This window comes from Pithys albifrons, chromosome 8 (genome assembly GCF_047495875.1).
Source record: "Pithys albifrons albifrons isolate INPA30051 chromosome 8, PitAlb_v1, whole genome shotgun sequence".
In the NCBI taxonomy this organism is placed as follows: domain Eukaryota; kingdom Metazoa; phylum Chordata; class Aves; order Passeriformes; family Thamnophilidae; genus Pithys; species Pithys albifrons.
In genome coordinates, this window is record NC_092465.1 from 26787011 (window position 1) to 26804271 (window position 17261).

A 17261-nucleotide genomic window follows, 5' to 3' on the forward strand; every position below is an offset into this window, starting at 1 on the left:
GTAGTTCCCAAAGAGCACCAGTTCCCAAAGAGCAAAGGATGCTGCATGCCCAGGGAATGTGCTAGAAAGTCCTGCTGAGTGTGTGCTGCTGTCCCAGACCAGGAATGCGTGGAAGAAAATCGCACAGATCTGATGATGCCTCATTCATCTTTGACTGCTTGCTGGCATTGCCAGGGCTGGGGCTGCTGGGGGAGAAAGCAAAGAAGAGAACACTAGCCAGGCCAGGAGGCGACAGTGGTAAAAAACAGTGTGTGTGCATGGGCTCCAGGAATCCAGACTTAGGGAGTAAAAACTCCACCTGTCCCGTAAAGCCACTGTGAGCTGTACTGTTTCCTCCATGCTCTGTAGTTCGAGTCTCAGAGGAACATTACAGTGGTGTATTTGGTAGTGCTGGTTTCTGTGCATGTGTCTCGTTCAAGCACAGCTATTCTGCAGAGTATGTTGAGGGGGTGTGTTTGCAGAGTCACATCTGTGTCTCACTTCTCCAGAATCTGCTTCTGCTTCCAGGATCTGGTGTACTAAAGCCTCCTCATCTGAGCAAGTCAACAGCCTGTCCCAGGCTGTGCCTCAGAGCATGGCAGGGACTTTGTAAATAAAGGAAACAATTGAATGATAAGTTCACACTTCAGCACACTGCTTAACAACCTGATAACGGTTAATTACATACAGTATTTTTAAATGCAGCAACAGGGAGATAACTCATGCAGGGGCACAGGCCCTTGGGCGTGACCGAAGGTTAACCTCTTACTCCCCATGTTCCTGAAGAGGCTGGTGGCCTGCAGCTGCAAATCTCACCAGCTTTGAACATTTCCTGGCTAGCAGTGATTCGTGGTCATCCACGTAAAGTTTCCTCAGCCACTGGGTAAGCTGCGCTCAGTCTGCAATTTGTGGGTCACACTTCGAGAGCAACCCATGTGTTGGCAGGCAGACAATGCAGGGTAGGAAAGCAAGGATTGTCTCCACCACAGGCAGCAGGTAGAGCATGTCCAGCCAGGAGTGTCTCTGTTCGCCGCAGCTGCACTGATGTTCGTGTAACTGTAGAAGCTCTGAAGAAAGAAGCCAAGCATAAACACAGCTGGGACTGGGACGGGCGGCTGCAGCCACAGCAGCTGCGCTCAGTGCTACTGCTCCCTGGGCACCGGGGGATGCTTCCGTCTATCCTGGCCCCGTGGGATTGAGGGTCTGACCCTTGTTATTTAAAGCTCAGCTTCAGGACATCTGCTGTCAGAGCACCCGCAAAGTTTGTGACTTAATGCAAGTCTAATTAACTGATTTGCCTATCCAAATCTGGAGATTTACACACTTCCATGGAGGCTGTGAAGTTACAACTTCAGCCTTTTATCATGCCCTGAGCCTTTAAATCTCAATTATGAAAGGTGGTGTTCAATGGCTGGCTGGAAAATGGGTGGTTACCAGGGCGTTAATGGAGTGCGGCAAGCCAGGAAATGTATAATCTAATGCCTGTTATAGAAATGAACAGTTCTAACAAAAGAAAATATAGGGAGGGTGGATGTACTTACAGGTTGGTTGTGCTGTGTAGGAGCAGATCAGTACATGAGCAGTAGGGGAACAATGAAGACTGAAATACTACCTGAAGAAAGAAATAAGAGCTCCTTGGTTTTAGGGTCTCTCTAACCCCCACAAAGCCATCCCTCTCCTCTGGATCTTGACCTTTGCCTTTGTTGCTGAGGGGCAAAAAAGGAAATGACACATCTCAGGGAGTTTAACAGAATATCTGGACCAGAAAGAAACAATATGGGGAAAAAATTAACCAGCTACAATCAGTTTCAAAAATGATTTCCCTTTTTTATTGAAGCATGGTTTTACTACCCTGTTTGTGCCATCAAAGGCAGAATTGACAGCCATGCTTCATCATGCCAATGGGAGAAAATGCTGCAAGGAATGCTTTCATTTAAATGAGAGATGCTCTAAGAAAAAAAAAGCCTAAAAGCTTGATAATAACATTAATAACCACTTCTTGCAGGTTTTTACTAGCCTACTAAAGATCACACAGCACATTAAAGTCCCAGCAGCTGAATAGTGAAGACCTGGGCCCAGGCTGTTACTACTTGGGAAGATTCTTTTAATGATTTCTGATACTTGTTGAAAATCATTTGAACAGCACAGCTGAATGGTCACCATGCTTTAAATTCATTTCATGTGAAAAATGAGAGCAGAGTATCATTTGGGTGTACGTACCTGTGAAAGTGCTTCTCAAAACCAGTGTGGACAGCAGCATTGCTGTGGATGGACAGGGGGAAGGCAGAGGCTTCCCTGCTCTAGAGAAGGAACACACACTTTGGAGTGTGAGGGACTCCTTCTGAACAGAAATTTTGACTATGGCAACAGAATTTCTCTTAAATCAAATTAAAAGCTCCTGTACCACCACAGGACATTTAATTTCTACTCTGATAGCCTTCAGAAAAGCAGAGACCTGCAGTAGGGGTTAGGATGAGGCAAAGATCCAGGTAGTATTTCTGGCTTTTGTGCTACTGCTGTGCTGAGGCCCCTGTTGGGGTCTTGCCTCTGCATCTCGCTCCCTTCTCACTGATTGCCTGCTCTCGAGGGAAGTAGCTGGCTCTTCTCATGGCAGGGGCAGAGGGATCCCCATGTTTTCTGGAGCTGCCTAACAGTAATGCAGTACAAATATTACCACAGCACAGTTTTCACTTCAGCATCTTGCCCCAGTGGTAGCAGTTCTGCATGCATTCGGTAAATTTTTGTATTAGTTTGAGTTTGCACTGAAGTGCAAAATTCAACTGAGAACCCTGGTTGCTTCTCTTGATGGTTTAAGAGGCATATATCCTTTACAAAGTTTTCTCCCCTCCAAGGTAATTTGGCTCACATCATCTCAGAAATGTGACTCAAGAGACCAAAGGCCAAGAACTCTTTTAGTCTGTAGGAAGAGCTTTTGGCCCCCATTGATCTGCAAAACAAAAGACCAAAGGGACCTTAAAATCTCAGCCAGGTCTCTCCCTGACAGAGCATGGGGGGTTCCTGAGCAACAAGCATGACTGCTTAGCATTGAGAGTAGGTTACCAATGCCAAGAGGTTAATGACTCACATGGTATTATGTTGTGTTGAATAATGAGTAACATATGAAATGACACATGTTGTAATGACTCGCTACTTAAAGGACCAATCTACTTAAGATTCCTCTAAACTTGAAGAGATCACAGAATAACGATGTCTTGTTCAATAGGTTCTACTTTATGCCTCCTGGTAGAAGAGATGTACCTCGCCTGAGAGCACATGAACAAAAGAAGTGAGGAATTGAGTAGGGAGGATTATTGCACTAGTTGTTTTGAATGCTTATTGGTCATTTATAGAGCACCAGCTAGCATATTTTGGGGGTTGTTGCTGTTGATTTGAGGAGTTTAATCCTGATTATCACAGTTCCTATATTTGTAAGTTGGATTTAGGGAAGGGAAAAAAGGGGAGCTTTGCCTGCAGGATTGGATTATCAGAAGCTGGCCTGAGATCTGCTCTGAAAAATAAACCAATGCTGGAGCAAAGGAGCAACACTGTTTTATGGTTTTGTTGCTGATATGAGGGAGTTTAATTAAATGGCACTCTAAATTCTGGTGCTAACCAATCTGTGACATAGTTTGCTCCATTAAGGATTGAGAACAATCTATTTGCTTGCAGGCAAAACAAGTTGTTCATGCTGTCATAAGACGTCTTGCATAATTTTACAGTAAAGTTTTAAATCTGTCAGACACTGTTTTCCTGTCTTACAGTTGTTTCTTCAGTCTGCTTATCTGCATGGAAAGCTTGTATCTGACTACATTCTATGCTTGGTCCTAGATGTAAAAGCAAGTGTGACACCTAAATGTCTCCAGTTGCTAAAAACTGCCCAGGGAGCAGCTGGGGCCCAACACCTCTCAAAATGTGACCCTCTACAAACAATGAAGGACTTAGTTCTCCAGCTGCTTTAGCTGCTTTAAGGCTAGACTTCAATTAGAGTAATATAAACATATCTATGCAGTTACCTGCTGGGATTGTGGTGCTTTAGCTGTTTGTTTCTAAATATTTCAAGCTGTAATGCTGGAGAGAGAGAGAAACTGTACCTATAAGCTCTTATGTTCAAGCCAGTTAGTGCCACTGTTAAATTTTGCAAAACTTGCATGTGAGGGAAGAGAATCAGGCCTGCCTGCATTGCACCTGCAACGTCCTTTTGCTTGAATTTGAAACAAACTTATATGGATCCCTCCTTCTCCAAATCCAAACCAAACAGGAATTCTTTCAAAGGGGAAGAGAGATTTTTCCACTCTTACACTCACCACTCACCACTCCTGCCATCCTCAAAGTGCAGGTCATGAAGTGATCATTATTTTTATGGGTCTGCAAAGCCTATAGAAGTCAAAGCTATGTAATATACATTGCAGAGTGTTCTGCTAATCCAGTCCAACCGCAGTCGTGCCTGGCCCAGGGATGAGGGTCTGGTAACTGGAAACCTGACACTGAAGGAATTCCAAACACAGTCCTCAAACTAAAAACAGCTCTCTCTGCATGGCATGTGCTACATGAGAGCAAGGGATTGTATTCATTTGCGTTATCTGATTTTTTAGCCTTGTATTGTTGATAAAAGAACAGGAGAAGGAAACACCTCCACCAGCTCAGTCCATAAATAATCTGTATATGGTGTGTTTGAGGTTAGTATGACATTGCTAGACATCTGCTGCCTTCTGAGAGGTACAAGCCTCTCTCACAGACAGCAGCCACTGAGCACTTCCTTGTGCTGCAGATTCTTCCCAGCGCTAAAATACCAAATATGATTCCCAGTGGATTTTAAATGCAAATGCCTTCATTGGCTTTGGGAAGTATTGGTCTGAAATGGCAAATACTTCTCACAGTAGTATATCACCTATTAAGATACAAAGACATACTTTAATTAAGCTCAGAGTCATGGAGTGGGAGTGATTTTTTTTAAACCTGCAGTGATTTAAAATTTCATTTATTTATTTATTTAATGTTATACGCACATTGAATATTAAGCAACAGAAGTTCTTAATGCCACTGACTACAAACAGCACTGTGGTATCTTTAATACTGTATCTGGAGAGATAGAAACTACCTGGTCTTTTCAGCCACTGTTTTTAGTGCATGTTGAAAAGAGTTTTATAAAGACACAGTGTAATGTATTTGATACCGAAAGATTGTTTGCTTGCATAATTTAATTCTTACATCAATTTCTCCTTTCTTCTTTAAAAGTAGATCCTCCTGGCTGAGAACAAACAGCATGCAATTGCAGTGCATACAATAGAGTTCTTCAGTGAGATTTGGACCCAGATAGGACCTTGTTTCTATCTCCTGTTCTTTAATCACATCCTGAGCTGCCTGATGCCATCACCCAGAGTCTCTGTATGTCTTGTTTAGACATGAAAGAGACTGCAGCCAAACGGGGGCTTTCCATTTGCCACTTAGTCTGTAGCTGTCTTTGAAGTTTATTTCAAGAAGTTCTCCCTGACAAAGTAAGAAGGCAGTTTTTCATGTGAGATTATATCCCTTGCAAAATATTCCCTCAGCTGCAAGGAGGAGACAGTGATGTAAGAAGAGAGCATTCCCTTCTTTGCTTTTTACCAGGTACTAAGAGGGTGACCTCTGTGACTCTCCCTATAGAACACATGGAAGAAAATCCCTTTGTCATGATGAAATCCAAACCCCAATGTGATGGGGCACAGCACGAACAGCCAGACCATCAGCTTGCTTTCCTTTCCTTTGAGATAGCCCAAGCATGTGTCTCCTGGCTGATGTTAAAGGTGACCTGCAAATGGGGGTTATCCATGAAATGCAATAAACCTGAAATTTAATTACTTTTTTCCTGATTGTTTTTTGAAGCATTGGGTATTTAGGCCTGTCTACTCTGTAAGCTTTGCTGCAATTGAAGAATTACTGAAATGTGGGTTTAAGAAAAATAAGGGAACTGCAGAAAGCAAACAGTGTTTAGTTAGGTTTTCTGAAACTTACAGATAACTGTTTGACTTCAATGACTACATAACATTTTGGGTAAAAGAAGCCTTTTTTAAGTACTACAGATCCTGTTGTTCAGTTTTAAATAAAGCCAGAAGCTCTTAAAAATTCTACAGCAATGCCAGAAACTATTAGATTTTATATTCTTTGTGTTTGGAAGATAAATAAAACAGAGATAGAAAAACAAACTACTTTAGGCTTTACTTGTCATACAGAAAATAACAACATGTTTATTGAACACCAGTCACAAGTTACTTGCTTTATTTAGACAAGGCTACTTTGTGGTGTTAGTGCTCCAAATGGATCACAGTTGTTACCTGGTGAATAATTCTAGACAATAAACTAGTAGAGCTGCTAACCAGCATATGAAACGATATGGTGAAACACATTTGCAGCCACCTGTGTGTGTGCACTGTAATTTCTCTTCAGGAGAAGGTGAGATTTTATTTCCTAACAAACATTTTAAGGGGCACCTTGCCTGTGAGATTTTTGAGGAGTGTGTTTTCACACTGCCCTATCAGTTTCACTCCTTTCTGGAACCTGGTGCTTCTCCCTCCTTTCCTTCCATTGGTTCCTTCAGCAGCAGCTTGTGCTTTTAGCTAGACCTGTGTCTATAATGCACTTTCTAATAGGAGCCAGCAGAGCTGAACTATCAGCAAAACCACCTTTTGAGCTCTGAGATCAGTTCCTTCGCAGAATGTTGTGTCAGCTTCCCTACCTTCTGCCTGCCATTAGTTGCACTGTATCCCCAGGTCAAACAACTGGCCAAAAATCTGGAAAACAGCTGATGGTCAGAGCAGCTCCTCCTCAGCATGGCCTTTCAGAGGGCACGCTCCTGGCCTGGTCTTTGGAGTGGCTGGACCTGCTTGACCCAATTTGTGGATTTCTGATGACTCCCCTGGGTCACTGATTTTCCACTTGAGGTTATTGGTTTGACCCCCACACCATGGGTCACTTGGGAGGTGTGATATGGCCCTGTGAACTCTGAACTCATCAGGAGCCAACAAAAACAGTGAGAGAGGGGAGAAGGATTTCATTAGGGCCTCCTCAGAGGTGGTAATGTCTGCCCAGTGAAAAGGTAGGACTTGTTTTCCTTCTTGCAGAAACAAGCACAGCATCTACAAGGGACTGCCAAGTAGAAAGTGTTTGGCTTGAGTTGTTATGGCAATTTCTTTAAGGACAAACAACAGCATATACTTTTACACCATGGACTATCAACTGAAAAGGGTGTGGGTTCAAAGGACCTCTGCTTTTCATGCTGGGAACTGCCCTCACTGTCCCAGACTTACTGCTAATGGTGACAGCATTTCTACAGCCAGAGCTTGGTATCTGCAGCTGTTTCTTCAACCTTAAAAAGATTGACTTTCTTATGGTTAATTTGATACACTTGGGGAGGGAAGGGCTGTTTTTTCCTGTATTTTAAGACTTGTCAGATAGTTGTTCTTGGAGACTCCTCAGATTGGTTGGTTGCACTGTGAGTAGCTCCCTCAGAATTGACTCCACCAGGCACGGCTGGTAGATGAGAAAGAATGAATCCTCTGGAAATAATTTGTTTCCAACATGCTGTGCTGGTCATAAAAGGGAAGAAAAGTGTTGTCACTGTAGCCTGTGTATCTACACATTGGGATCACTAGAGGAAGTGAGCTGGAGTGTGTGGTGCAGGTATCTTTGGAGACATTTCCCTCAGTCATGCAGGCTTTTGTACAAGTTACCGCTGCTTCCCAAACCTTTACTCATGCAAAAGTTCTGGTAATCACTGGTTAGATCACTGCTTGTATTATCCCTAAGGCTGCTAAAAAAACTCGAATACCTTCTGTCTTTCTGGGGCTTTCCTAAAGGATCCATTTCAAGTGGATTCGAGTGTGATCTCTTGTGTACAACCTCCTCTCCTCCCAGCTGCTAAGCCATCTCTGGGCAAGTCACTCAAGAATGATACCACCTATGGATATTTCACCCTCAGAGAAGGGAAACTGGTGCTGAGAGTGAACAATTTGGATGTTTCCTTATTTTTTAAAGAAAGATTTTGCCCTTCCCACATGTTCACCTGCGGTTTGTCTACACAAGCACAGACAGTGTTAGCTATAATTGAACCAATGGTGGATTTAGTTTGGTAGGATAGGTAACAGCAATAGAGACTTGGTGGCACAAGCTTCAGCAGCTTGGGTCCATTTCTTGAGTCTGGCACACCTGAATTGCTCAGACTCATCTTCACTGCACAGTCCTAGGCCAGAGCAGCCTGAATGCACCACCCTCTGCACAGCCACAACTTCTGTGGCAGCAGTGTCACTGATTCCTAGAACCGCAGTGGCTGAGCTTTCCTGGAAACTGCTCTTTTGGCTGGATGGCAAAACACATCCCTCTTTTTCACTGTACCTTGCAACCTCTTTTGTCAGTTGAGGCATGAGCTGAGTACTGAAGGCTCAGTCCATGATCTTGGTAGCTCAGTCTTGTTCTCAACCATCATTTTGGTACCAATTAATCTTGAAATTGTTTTTTTAGAGTAATTTAATTTTGCATTTAGAGCTCTGTCCAAAAGCTACCTGGCTTTTCAAGTAATGTAATTCACAAGAATGTGGTTGATTATAGCTGCTGCTGAGAACATCTATTAAAACCTAATGTACAGGATTTTGAGCATTATCCTTGTATTAAAAGGTGATGGATGTAGGTTTGACATATGTTCCTGTTGGTGTGCTGCTTGACACAAAGCAGTTTCTACCATTGCAGAGGCTTTTATGATTGGAAGTACATATTTGTGCACTGAGAAATTAAAACTGTGATGGAACTGACTAGTCAACAAGCCTTCACAGAGAAATATGTGGAGCAGCTCTTTGGCCTTCTGTGGAAATTAGACTTTGTTGCAAGGCGTAGGTGTGTGTGCAGCGACAGCAGTTGTCTCAATACATGCAGTTAGGAGTGGTTTAGTATCTCAGAGGGTGGCTTCAGGCCCTTCAGCACTTTGTCTGGACTGTCTCACCAGGAGGTGAAGGGGGGAAGCTGGGAGTGCCTGTCTTTTATAATGTTCTGTTTTTAAAGCAGAAAGTCTCTGGGGAGCATAGGGTCCTAAAAGTCCAAGGCCTGGAATGCTTCCTTTTGCTCTTTCCATTTTAAACAGGAAACATTTGCATTAAGTTATTCCAGGAGGAGAATTGTAGGTTCATTTCAAGGCAGATAATGTTTGTTCATTGCCTGTGTCCATGATTTACCCCATGGGCTTAAACGAGTGCAGCAGAAAACCACATGTTTTGTTTTACTACATGCTAAACAAGTTCCAGCGGAGTCTGGGAGCCCAGATTAGAAAGGAGGAGCATGCTTGTAAACTCTCTGTGTGATTAAGAGAGTCATTGACAAATTTTGAACACCTGATCTGCTGTACCAGAATGATGACTTCTTTGATAATGTATGCAAAGAATATTAAAACAGTTGATGAGTTCAGTTCCAAAACTACAGAGCAGGTGTAATTGCTTTATGGTTACAGCCCCTGTTTTGGGTCAAAATCCTGTCATCCTCCTTCAGCTCTCAATAGGAGGCTTTGCCCAGAGTGCAAAGACATTTGCAGTCAGACGGGCAAAAACTCCTAATTGAGTTGAACTTTTGGGGATGATCTGGTGACATGTCTGTGAGAACAATTATTTTTGCCATTTCAAAAGTATCACAAGTTAAGTTGTACTAGGAAAAAATATCAATGTTTCATTAGTGCAAATCATGAGATTAAGATACAGAGAGGGCTCCATGGCACATCCTCAGGGATGACATGTTCACATGTTGCTTTTCACGTGAAATAGAGGCTGTCAGATCCATACTGATGCACACAAGTTACAGGGCTGTTGTAATATCAGGCCTTCTAGATCACAGGTTTTTTGAAACACCACTGGCAGCTTGCCCATTAAACACAGGTATTGTAGCCTGACATCCCTAGTGTTTCTTCCAGGAGTTTCAGTTTTTCCAACTTTGGTGTTTGGAAAGTTTTACGGTCTGACATGTTAGGAGAGAATAGTGGGAAATGGCTTGGAAAGCGCGAATATTTGTGCTTGTAAAGCTTATGGGATTTGCAGACTTGCAGACTCAACTCATCTGTTTATCCTCAGGCTAGATAAGATTCAGTCAAACATGCATTGTTTAAAGGAGCTTTGTTTCCATTATAGCAAATGGATCACAGGAGGCTGACCTTGGGAGCTGAAGAGCTCCAGTGCTTCACCATTGTAAAAGGGCTGTGATGTGCGCTGGACCCTTCCTCCAGCGTCCTGGATGTTACTGACTTTTGTACCATGCAGGTGGGAGACTTGTTATCCTTCAGAAGTTCTTTTAATTCATCAGGACCTGTCATGCTTGAGGTGGCATTTCCTTTCCCAAAGTAAACATAGATTGTAAGTACAATAATGTGTCACTGGGCTAGTAGACTGCCTTTTTATGTGCTTTATTATGTTTTTTCTCCTCAGGCGTGGACCTGCAGAACCACTAGAATATTTAACAGGGCCACGAGTAACATACAAAGAGAGAGATCTTCCCTACTACCAAGGAGGACAGCCTGTTATGCACTCATCTAAGGGGAACCACATCCGTGTGCCAGACACAAGAGTGGCAGAATTGAGGTACCCCCATTATTACCCAGCCCAGCCTGTCACAAACCAGCATAAAGGACCTCTCCGGCAGGACGTGCCACCTTCCCCTCCTCAGCCTCACCGAGCACCAGCTTATAATGAAATTATCCGACACCGTGGGACCAGCCCAGACCAGTACCAGTACAGGCAACAGGATCCCAGGCAGAAGAACCCCATGACTGCAGCTGTATAGCCATGCACTGGACTCGCCAGCACAGCCCAGAAGTCCCGTTGGACACCACCCTTGTAGAGTTGTTCCCAAGCATAGCTGCCTGTAAGAATGGCACACGAGACCTGGAGTCGTTCTTACTGAGCTGGGCTCAGCATAGGTGCTTTCTAACAGGCAAACTAAAGCCACGTGAGGTACGATGTGTTTTGAATATGTGAGGTACCAGACAGTTGTGTGTTTTTTAATTCCTTTTAGAAATAGAAAGTGGCTGCTAGAAATGAAACGCAACACTAAATACACCTCAGGGCTATTTTTCAAATCCAGTTACACCTATACAGTACATAGCTGTCTGTGTAAGGGCAGCAGAGTCACCAGAGTTTACTTCAGAGTGCTGTTGTAGAGCCTTTTAAGTGAGAACACAGCATGCAGTACGGACTTCATGTGGAGCTGGGGATCTTGTGTGATCCAGTGTGTGATCATGAGTTGACAAGGGACTACCACAGAAGTAGCGGCCACATTCCAGCAGCTCTGTGCTTTAAGGATGCTGCAGTTCCAGATTTGTAATCTGGTCTCTGTCTTCCTCTTCCTTTTTGGTGGTGGCAGCATTTATCTTGCAGCCTTTTTTATTTTTTGCAGTTTGTGTATCAAGAGTCTCCTCATATTGCACCTGCTGCATTTGGAGTAAGGCGGAAAGCTTTACCCTCTACGCTTGGGCAGGCTCACAGAGGACAGGCAGCCAGTCACCTGAGAACTGTGTCTGTAGGTGTATGTGTGTGTGCTTGTGAATGTTTCTTAGTTACATAGCGTGCACTCTTTAAATGTAAACCCTGGAGAACAGATTCTCAGCTCCTGTCAGGAAGTGTCATTCTTGGGGTTTCAGTGGAGCTGCCCTGTAAGAAGCAGCTGAGGAGATAGATGGCTGTGAGCATGGACTCCATAGTTCTTCTGTATCAGGTCCTGCCTTGCTCCATCAGGGCAGCCCCTTCCCGGCCCACTCTGGGCAGTGTTGCAGCGAAGTGCTGGCCAGCGGTGTGCCATGCCCTGGCTGCTGCCGTGGGAAGGCACCTGTTGGTATGGGGTCACCTCAGTGCACAAGAGAAGCTCAGACTCTGGCAGCGCACGGCCCCGCCATGCCAAGTGCCAAACCACTCGAGTTCCTGCAGCCAGAGGCCATCAGGTCACTGGGGGAAGGGGCTTTTCACAGCAAGTGGTGAGGAAAAAAGACAAGGAAAACAACAGGGAGGGCTTCAAGACCCTGGGGCCCAGGAGGAAGAGGAGAGAATAGCTGTTTGTAGCAAGTTATTTGCAGCAGTGCATAGGAAGAGAGAACGTGTGGGTGGGGAGAGGGGGCCAGCAGTGCAGCAGAGCCAGGTGGGGGGGACAGGGCATTTTGGGGTACATGCCCAGCTCTTTGCCCCTCACAATCTGAGCTTGCTGTACAGCCAGCCAATCTGGGAAGAGGTCAGAAATTCATGTCCCAGCCACAGGGACCTATGCGACCTGGTCCAAGAGGGCTGTGAATGCTTAGAGATCTGTCTCAAGGATTTTCTTGCAGGGAAACCATGCAGTCATGCGACCTAGAAATATATTATTTCCAAGTGTCCTTAATTCCTCAACTTCTGCCTTTTGGGAATGTTACTAAACCATTGGGCCTCCTCTCCTCATCAGGAAGAGACTGTGACCTGGCCAAGGATTAAGGATAAGGATTTCTTTGATGTCTTTTTGACACCTTTAGTATGCAACAGATTAAATCACTTAGGTCACTTTCCAGGTATTAAATATCACCAGGAAGATTTGTCATGCTAGGAGTGTGTCCCGCCAGCAGGTAATGGCCCTGGTGAGAAACACCATTTAATCCCAGCCCAGGTTTCTTCTCTGCTGCTGCTGCTGGTCAGAGACTAGCATAACCCTGAGGCACAGCGAGCTCTTGCAGGCTCTAGTGTTTGCATTCACACCAGCCTCTGCCCACCGGCTGGGCTGGGAAGCAGGAAAGAGGAGACAGCGTTCAGGTGGTGGGGGAGCACCTTCGTGATTCAGACAGAAGGCTGGACTCCCTGGGGTAGGGGCAGGCACAGCTTTCAACCCAGTCAGGAAGAAGCATTGGTGGGAGGGAAAGAGGGAGAGTAATGCAACCGATTATGAAGCAAGTGCGTTTGATTCTTGTTCCATTTCTTTCTGCCCTCTTCCCTAGTAATGTAGGAGGAAAAAACCTCTGGAGGGAGGTTTGGATGTAAAGCTGGATGTCTCTCAGTACCCTCCATAAATAAGGCGCATTCCCCAAGGAAACTCTGCCTGTCATGTACGTGCTTTACACAGCTTTGTACTTCTCTCCGAGAGTTTTAAATGCTGTAGGATACTCAGCCAGGACTTGGCAGCCACAGGATAGCCGCTGGAGTTATAAAGGCCTGTTGAAAGTGAAGCAAAAACAAATTAAAATACTTTCCTTTCCATCCTTGAAATATAACCCTTGATACATTTGATCCAGCTGTAAAGAAACTAATATGTTTGAGACAGTGGCTTTATCAAGCCAGGCCACAATTAAGAACAGCTACTGCCTTTGTAAATCACTCTCAACTAACCCTTCAAAAGGCATCGCTGCACAGTGCACAGAACTTATTTAAAGTATTTCATGAGCCAGGGCCAAATAAAATCTGGATGAAAACAGCTCCTGGGTTATTTATAGCCTTTGAAGGACCTGTGCAATTGTCTCCCTGTAACCCGAATATTTCCTTAAGAGCTCTCCTTGACTACATCAGCTCCACTCAGTTGAGGCAGACAGATCAAATGAACACCTTCTGAGCTGTTAATCTTACCCAACAGGTTATTAAATGATGCTTCTGCTCAGGAAGCAGAAGTCAGTAGAGAGCTTCTTCCAATCAAAAAAAAAAAAGTGCTGTAAGTATAATATATGGATGCATCCTACAGGTAAGGAGCTAAGGAGGAAGAACACTGTGACCTAGATGGGGGAACAAGACCAAAAAGTATTACAGAGCATCTCTTCAATCTCTAGTGCCATTGTTATGGGAGAAAAGTACCATTTTCTGGTTTAATATCTGGTAGAGGTATGGTATTTTCAAAAGTATAATGTGTAACTACAGTATATATAGTCAGCTTTTCTGCAGTGTAAAATGTATGATTTTAGCACCATATTGTGGAAAAATATGTACCGTGCAGAATTCACGAGGTGCTACAACTGACGGTTGAAAATACACACTTGCAAAATCCAAAAGAGCCGTTAAGTAACAAGTTGTTCTTTTCCCCATATGTCCATATGTTTGGGAAAATTATGAGTCTGAAATGCTCTTGACACGTAATTGCCTCACACTCCCTCATCCAAAATGTGCCAGTCCAGCAGCAAAGTTACTGACGTAGTGGGTGTGAAGGGAGAGCTGGGTTTGCCGCAGGAGCAGCGTGCTGTGAGTGTGCGTGTGAACAGGAGTCAAGGCAAGGGGGAGAGCGGCCCGCGCTCATCTGAGGCTACAAGCTTTGATTTCCTGAGCCGATGGCGTGCAGCCTGCATTTCTGGCTCTGGCATGGGGCCAGCCAGGCCCAGCAGTTGAAAGATTAAGAGATAGAAAAAGAGCCTGTGGATTTTCTGAGTGACCACCCACTACTGAGCCATGATCTTGGCCTGCAAGCCAATATTACCACTGTGATATATCATGATGCAGAAGTCTCTAGGCACCCCTTGAATGCATAAAGAAATATCAATTGCCCTTCTTGGGGAAGAAAAAAAGGGGGGGAATTAAACATCAAATTAAAAAAAAAAAAGGCTCCTGCCTTGAAAAAGTGCATGCAGCCCTGAATTCCAATTCACTCCAGCTTCCTGATCTAGAAATAGCTTCACATGCTGCCTAATTTTTTTACAGATGACTTGTGCTACCTCCTCCTCCCAGCCATCACAGATTTGTTTATCAGAGTTAGTGCTGTGAGTGAATCCTACCGACTGCTCTGCCAGGGCCGCATCCTGACACTGCTCTGAGCAGGGACTGCTTTGCACTCCCAAAAGGCCCCACACCTGTGCTCTTTGTCACAGTTGTTCTGCAGGGTCCTTAAGCCTTATGTGCAAAATGCGAAGCGCTATTCACTACGTCTGCATAGAAGAGAAGGCTTTGTAAGACACTGTTCTGTTTTTGTGAGGGAGAGAGAGGTGCTTGTGATCCTGACAATACCTGTGTGTTTAAGTGAAACTGATTTAAAAATCATGTGTTATTGTTTTGGGGGAGAAATTTGACACATAATTTGAGAAGTTTTTACTAGTACCACATCAAAGATTTTGATCTTTTGTTACATATGGCTATATAAATTTTACCTGGTTTATTTTGCATTAAAATAAAGGCTTTAAGACTATATATGATTATGTATTTGTACATAGAGTGTTTTCCTTTTTTTGTGTCTACAAAGTCATCCTCAGTCATGGATGTGATTTGATATTAGAAGATGACATGTGATTCAGACTGGATCAGAACTGGTAAGGTGACATTTTGTGAAAAAACAAACAAAAACCACAGCAGCCATGCTCTGCTTTGTAGAAAAAAAGCACCACAGGGCTTAACCTGATTCCCCCTCAAATCTGCATTGTCTCAGCTGTAGAGCCTGAATCCTGATTCCATATCCAGGAGTGAAAAGAGACACGAGAAAGAAGTCCCTTGCCATCTCAGATAACTTCAGCTTGGGCAGCTGCATGGGTACTGCTACAGTTCCCACAGAGCTTCATCTCAGCACTGAGCTCTTCTCTCGCTGTTGGCGTAAGCCAAGGTGTCGTGGGGCCATGTAACAGGTGCCAGCTCCAACCAGCTGGGATGGCTGCAGGGATCCCTCCTTGCCAGGGATTTAGGACTCCCTGAAAGTTCTGCACAGGCACTTAACTTGAGGTGTGTAGGTCATATCATTGAAGCTGCTGACTTTACTTTTCATAGATGATGCACAAGCATAAATCTTTGTGGAATCAGAGCTATGGGTCATACTGAGATTCAGGCAAGAGTGTTTTGTTAGATGTAGTAATTTTGAAAATATCAGATACTTAAGTGAAAATTCACTAGTACAGGGAGAAGGAAGACCAAACCCTTTATGAGGTGGAAATTTTGGTTTACTACAAAGAAAAAGGAAAGAGAACAAAACAGACAGAAGTCTGCAGGGGTACCACACAAGGTGTAACAGAAACAGCACTAAGGGATCAATAAAATACATGAGCCCTGCACTCTAAAACATTTTGAATGCAGGTCTTGGTATTTATGGCCAAGATTGTTCATGAGCAAGTCAGTCAATTTTAGCATATATTAAATTATAATCCACATAGATACAAATTTTAGAACATATCAGGTTATAACTTGCAGTCACATTTAAAAACTGGACAAATAAAATTGATACCTCAGTTTCTGCTGCTGGAGCTGTACAAAGAGTAGCAAAAAGTAGGAGTATATTAGAATCTGAAAACTCAGTGGCCACAGTTTCAGATGGTGGTCCTTCTGCCTTGGCAGTGATCTCCCATGGTTTTCCCATGACAGCACTCACTTCCCTGGGACATGGGCTCAAGTTAAAATCTATTTTGCAGTCACTGCATAAAGAAGAGTGTGGAACCATTTAATTGTTAATTAATTTTAATGAACCAGACTGTCCCCTCCTGAGACCTATATTCTGCTGTGAGCAGAATGGGATGTAGTGCCTTTCCTCCCAGAAGGTCTCAGGGCTGGGTTGGCCCAGCAGAAATGCAGTGACCTGCTGCAATGTGGCAGCAGCTGAACAACACCCAGGGCAGAGCACAGCAGCCTCTCAGGCGTGAGGAACATGGCAGTTGTGCTGCTTGAGAGGCTTCCAGGAAGCAAAATACCATTACCAGGATTGGAGTAGAGCTGAACTGCTCCTGCAACCTCCCAGGAGGCATTCAGGGCTTTTAATGAGTCCCAGAGGCCTCCTGAGGGAGTTGCTCAGACTCCCTATGCTTGGTATGCTTGTCCCTGCAGAGAAGGTGTGGAGGCGCTGAGGCATGCCTTGGGAAAGTGTGGAAACAAGACTGAGGAGGGATCCTAATTCCCAAGCACAGGATCTGCTCCAGGGAGGCCATCTTGGCTGATGGTTTTCCCAGTGGGCTGGAAGGGAATGTCTGAGAGAGGCAGCCAGAAAGACAAGATTGCTCTGAGAATGAGGAAGGAGAGGTGAGGGGGAGGAGAGTGGGAAGTGACAAGGAGAGGCAACTGGAGCAAAGGAAAAAGGATGAGAAATTAAAATAGGTTGGAAAGGGAAAGAGGGGCTTGGGTGGGGTGTCAGACCTGACTGGGAAATAAGTGGTGGGCAGAAGAGGGGATTGTCCCTGATGAGTGAAGTTCACACACCAACAAGGAAACTGGCACTTTGTGATACACTGACTGCTGCTCCCTGATTTCCATTTTGCATCCCAGACTTGTGACACCCCTTCACGCTGTCCAGAGTCAAAACTAGTTCGCAGCACAAAGCTACTATGCCTGAGGGAGGAAGTAGAAGAGCAAGTAAGAATTGTGAGGAAAGCCACCAAACAGTATGTG

The 17261-nt window shown here is 44.4% G+C and overlaps 1 protein-coding gene across 4 annotated transcripts in view; it reads left to right on the top strand.

Annotated features, from left to right (window-relative positions):
• Window positions 1-15092, top strand: part of PARD3B (par-3 family cell polarity regulator beta) — a 394364-nt gene extending 379272 nt beyond the window's left edge. For all 4 annotated transcript variants that reach the window (XM_071561897.1, XM_071561898.1, XM_071561899.1 and 1 more), the window contains one exon: window positions 10410-15092. In XM_071561897.1, coding sequence (XP_071417998.1) covers window positions 10410-10764 — 355 coding nt within the window. In that variant the 3' untranslated portion in view covers window positions 10765-15092. The remainder of the gene's footprint in view (window positions 1-10409) is intronic.
• The last annotated feature ends 2169 nt before the right edge of the window (window positions 15093-17261 follow it).